Source organism: Limulus polyphemus, unplaced genomic scaffold (assembly GCF_000517525.1).
Source record: "Limulus polyphemus unplaced genomic scaffold, Limulus_polyphemus-2.1.2 Scaffold1829, whole genome shotgun sequence".
Classification (NCBI taxonomy): domain Eukaryota; kingdom Metazoa; phylum Arthropoda; class Merostomata; order Xiphosura; family Limulidae; genus Limulus; species Limulus polyphemus.
The window spans coordinates 82,870-87,294 of NW_013667439.1; the positions used below are offsets into that span (position 1 = coordinate 82,870).

Here is a 4,425-nt window from a genome sequence, read left to right on the forward strand (position 1 = left end):
ACTCCATAAAGAAGGTGCTTGGGTGCCTCACAAACTCCCCCGATGATCATCATTTCCAACGTGTGAACATTGCTTTGTCTCTTCTGGCGTGAACCATTTTTGGACAGAATTGTCACAGTGATGAAAAATGGATTATCTATACAAATATTATATGCCAAAAACAATGGCTCAGTCTAGACAAAAACCACTTCCGACCCCTAAACCTGGCCTCCATCTGCAGAAGGTGATGCTTTGCATTTGGTAGGACATCAAAGTAGTAATTCATTTCGAACTCCTCAATCCACAGCGAACTGTCAATGCAGAGATCCATAGTCAGCAACTGGGACGTTTATATCAAGCTCTTCATCAGAAACGCCCTTCACTCTTTTCCACGACAAGGAACGTCCACATGGTACACGTTTGACGCAATACAAGATTATGGAGTTGGGTTGGGAAGTTCTTCCACATCCACCATATTCTCCAGATATGGCACCATCGTTTTCGTTTGTTGCAACACCATTTTAATGGGAAAACGTATGCAAATGTAGAAGACATTGACATGTTTTTTTGCTTCAAAGCCAAGTGATTTCTTTAATCAGGGCATTAACAACCTGATTGTAAGATGAAAAGCATCATCGACAAAAATGGAGATTATTTCATTTACTAAATGTTTTGTTTTGATATACAAGTTATTTGGGTTTTTTTCATCTAAAAAAAAGGACATTAATTTCTTGACGAGCTAATACATACAAGTGTCACATTTTGTCTGTATAAATTTCTTCTTTAACACTCCGACGAGATAAATATGCTGTTTAGAATTTTATACTCAACCAAACAGTAGTTATATGCTCAATATTTACCAACGAAAGAATGCAACAGGTCCAGAGTCTATTAATATTAAAACAGCTTGATCAACTGTATGTCTACTTTATATTGAATATATATATATATAAACAATGAAAAAAACAACCAAATTTGAAATATTTTGTGTATGCTTTTAGAGTTGTAGTTATGATTTCATGTCAACAATGAACCATGACTCGTGTACACTTAAAAGGTGAACATACCTCCACCATTTTGATAGGCCAGGTATGGGAACCTCCACACATTCCCAATACCTACTGACAACCCAATACATGATAGGATAAACTCAGCCTTGCTGTCCCATTGTCCTCGCTCTGGTAGTTCAGTGTGAATGTCTAGGTCAATTGAGTCAGATGTTTGGGTTGGACCGGCCTATGGTCATATAAGTCAATGAAAACAGTTATTAATATTATAGTTCATAGGTCTAGCAAATCAAAAACACAACAATTACAGGGTCTTTTATATAATCACACCTTCATAATTACCTGGACCTAACCAGGAATGAATAAGTTATAAACCTATGAACATTAACTTCAATCATTACTGTTGCTAGTCCTAGTAAAACAATCCACTATGCATCCAAATTTTCCATACTGTGACTGATGCACATAATTTCTTAACATTATCCAAATGTTAACAGTTATAAACTTGATTTTGAGCAAGGTAACAATAGAGATTCATAAGCTGAATGAGCGTTTTTTGTTTTGTTTTGTTTACAGTATTGAATGTTTTATTAGAGATCATTCATTGTTTAGTTTTATATAAAAAAACAAAATGTGTTTAAAAACGATTTTCCATCTGCCAGTTTAAAAGGCCAAACATTCAAAATGAGATAATGTTCTACACCTCTGTAGTCGATATCCCTTTTACTGACTTAATGTAGACAGTGATGTGGTTACCTTAGAGAAATTGGCACACACCATCAAAATATTAAACCAAACCTAGAAAGCTGCAAACTATTAATTCATTAGCAGGTAAGGGCCAGTCCTTGACTGTTGAAATCTTTGCAGGATCCATAGACTCTCTATTTCTACCAACAATACGACTGAGAAATTGCACTTTTGAATGCATAAGTGTACACTTTCTCCGTTTCAATTTCAAACCTGTATCCTTGACGCAACTTCAGCTTGAAATATGTTACCAAAGACGTACTTCATCCCCTTAAAATAGACATCTCTCCCGTTGCAGTCCTTTAAGTGTAAGCTTCATTGTCCAGTCAAAAATGGCAGACATATTACACAGACCAAATGGCATGATGCAAAATTCATACAGCTCTTCTCAAGTGCTGAGAGCAATTTTAGATATATATGCATGATACAGCTCAACTTGCCAATATCCAGAAGCCAAATCTAGTATATTGAACCAATGGACATCTTCTAGTTCCTTCAGACATTCATCAGTGCATATAAAGGAAACACAGTAATGAGCATTACCAGAATCACCCATCTAAAATACACAAAAAATAGTATAAAGATTAGGATAAAATTACTATATCCTTTTCAAACTGCACTCGTGTAATCCACTGTTCTAGAGCCAAATCTGTTCAGCATAAAAAAGTTTTATTGTAGAACTACAGTTAATCTGTTGTACAAGCAAATCTGGCAAATTGAGTAAGGTTCTGGCTGTGCTAGTATTCACTAAAAACTCAATCTCGCCTAGTCCATAGTCTTCTAAACCATGTGTGTGGGGGATACTTTTGTAACTGTTACATGGAATGGGAGATACTTTTTGATTTACATCAATAACATAAATGAGAGAATGGTCAATAAATTACTTAAATGTGATAACGATATTAAGATTGTCAGTATTGTTGGTTGTGAGGGTGCTGTTGCTGTTTTACAAAAGGACTTGGATTAATTAGCAAGTTAGAAGAATAAATGGCAGTTGGCTTTTAATTATAATAAATGTAAGGTAATGTATGCAAGATGTCATAATTTTAATTATAAATATAATTTTGATTGGGATAGCTAAACAGTATCATGGAAGGAAAGGATCTTAGTGTTCTGGTTAATCAATTTCTTAAGCCATCCAAGCAATGCATCAATGCTGGTGGTAGGGCAAATAACATTTTTGGTTGTATCCACAGAAACACTGAATACAATTTAAAAAGGTTAATTTCGTTCTATAATCACTGATTAGTCTACAGTTGGATTACTGGTTGTCAGCCTTGTGTTCCTTACCTTAAGAAGAGAAGTGAATTTGTTGTAAAGGATTTAGGAGGAGGGCTACTAGGATGAAAAAGTGTCATATGAGGACAGGTTAAGATCTTTAAAATATTTTTGTTTCGAAAAAAGAAGAGTATGAGGGAATCTGGTTGAGTTTAAAATTGTTAAGGGAACTGTTAGTACTGAAGCATCATCTTTTTTGTACTTAGTGATGAAAATGGTAGGACTATGGGTCAAATTTTGACAAAGTATGAGTAATCTTCACCTAACAGTTTTATTTTTATAACAGGGTGGTTGGACTTTGGATTGGGTTGCTTTCATATGTGGTGGATAGAATAAATTTAAGGGACTTTAAGGGAAGGCTTTATAACTACTTGAATGATAAGGGCTGGCTTTGAGTATTTTATCTTTATATTAATGTTTAGTGAATGGAATGTCCTAGATGAAAAAACAAACAAAACAGGTCCCTTGGGCTATATGTTTCTGCCAGTCTCTCTTTAAAATTTTTCTATTCATGAAAAGTTATGGTTTCTTATTTGTTTGTATTTTATAATAATGGCAAAACTACCATAGCTATCTGCAGCCATCCTTAATTTCTAACTACTGACCAGAGGAAAGGCAGCTAGTCAACAGGACCCTACCACCCATGCTAATGGACTGACTGTCACTCTTATAATGCATCCACAGCATAAAGTGGTGGGGATATTATTTGGTATTTCACGGATTCGACCTTGGTTCACCAGTTCAGAATTCCTCAGATTAACACAGAGCCAACCCATTTTTATAGTTTCTTGAATTTATGAGACAGAATAGTAGGAAGTTTTTGCAATGTTCTGTTCCATAGCTTTTAGCAGCAATAATTTCTTGACTGTTCTAAGCAGTGACGTCGTGACTATAGGTTAGGAATTGACACATCTCCCCCCCCCAAATTTTTTCCACACAGTTTTAATAATCCCAAATCTATGAAAACAGAAGAAAAAGGAAAACGAACATTTACTACTGTATGGGCTGAACATTCTGCTTCTACTTACTTTTCGCAGTAGACGTTCTCGAAACATAACACAAGAGATATCATAAACGTACAGTGACATCTTTGGTAAATTTTTAAACCTATGGGTGGTTGCCTACTTTAACTAATGGATAACGCCAGATCTGAGGGTCAACTTGAGTGAAACATTCAAAATGTATCATGACGTCATTTTTATCGCAGCCCAAACTATTAATATTCAGTATATTTTGCTTGTTCTCTAAAGTTTCATTATTTATTCCGAAAATTCTCCTAGTGATTCTATATTGGATTTTATATAGTGTTGTTACATCTCTGATCGTTTGTTAATTTCCCGAATAATTTCTTTCGGATGAAACTTTAGCAATACAGGTCCTCTCTTAAATAAAACTAGTTTATTCTTTCTCAATA

The 4,425-nt window shown here is 34.9% G+C and overlaps 1 protein-coding gene across 1 annotated transcript in view; it reads right to left on the reverse strand.

Annotated features, from left to right (window-relative positions):
• The window catches only part of LOC106465081 (sodium-dependent proline transporter-like), a 64,510-nt gene extending 60,411 nt beyond the window's left edge, over positions 1-4,099 (reverse strand). The window contains exons 1-3 of the mRNA XM_022392899.1: positions 4,040-4,099; positions 2,170-2,289; positions 1,047-1,215 (exon numbers count right to left, since the gene is read on the reverse strand). Coding sequence (XP_022248607.1) covers positions 1,047-1,215; positions 2,170-2,289; positions 4,040-4,099 — 349 coding nt within the window. The remainder of the gene's footprint in view (positions 1-1,046; positions 1,216-2,169; positions 2,290-4,039) is intronic.
• Between the last annotated feature and the right edge of the window lie 326 nt (positions 4,100-4,425).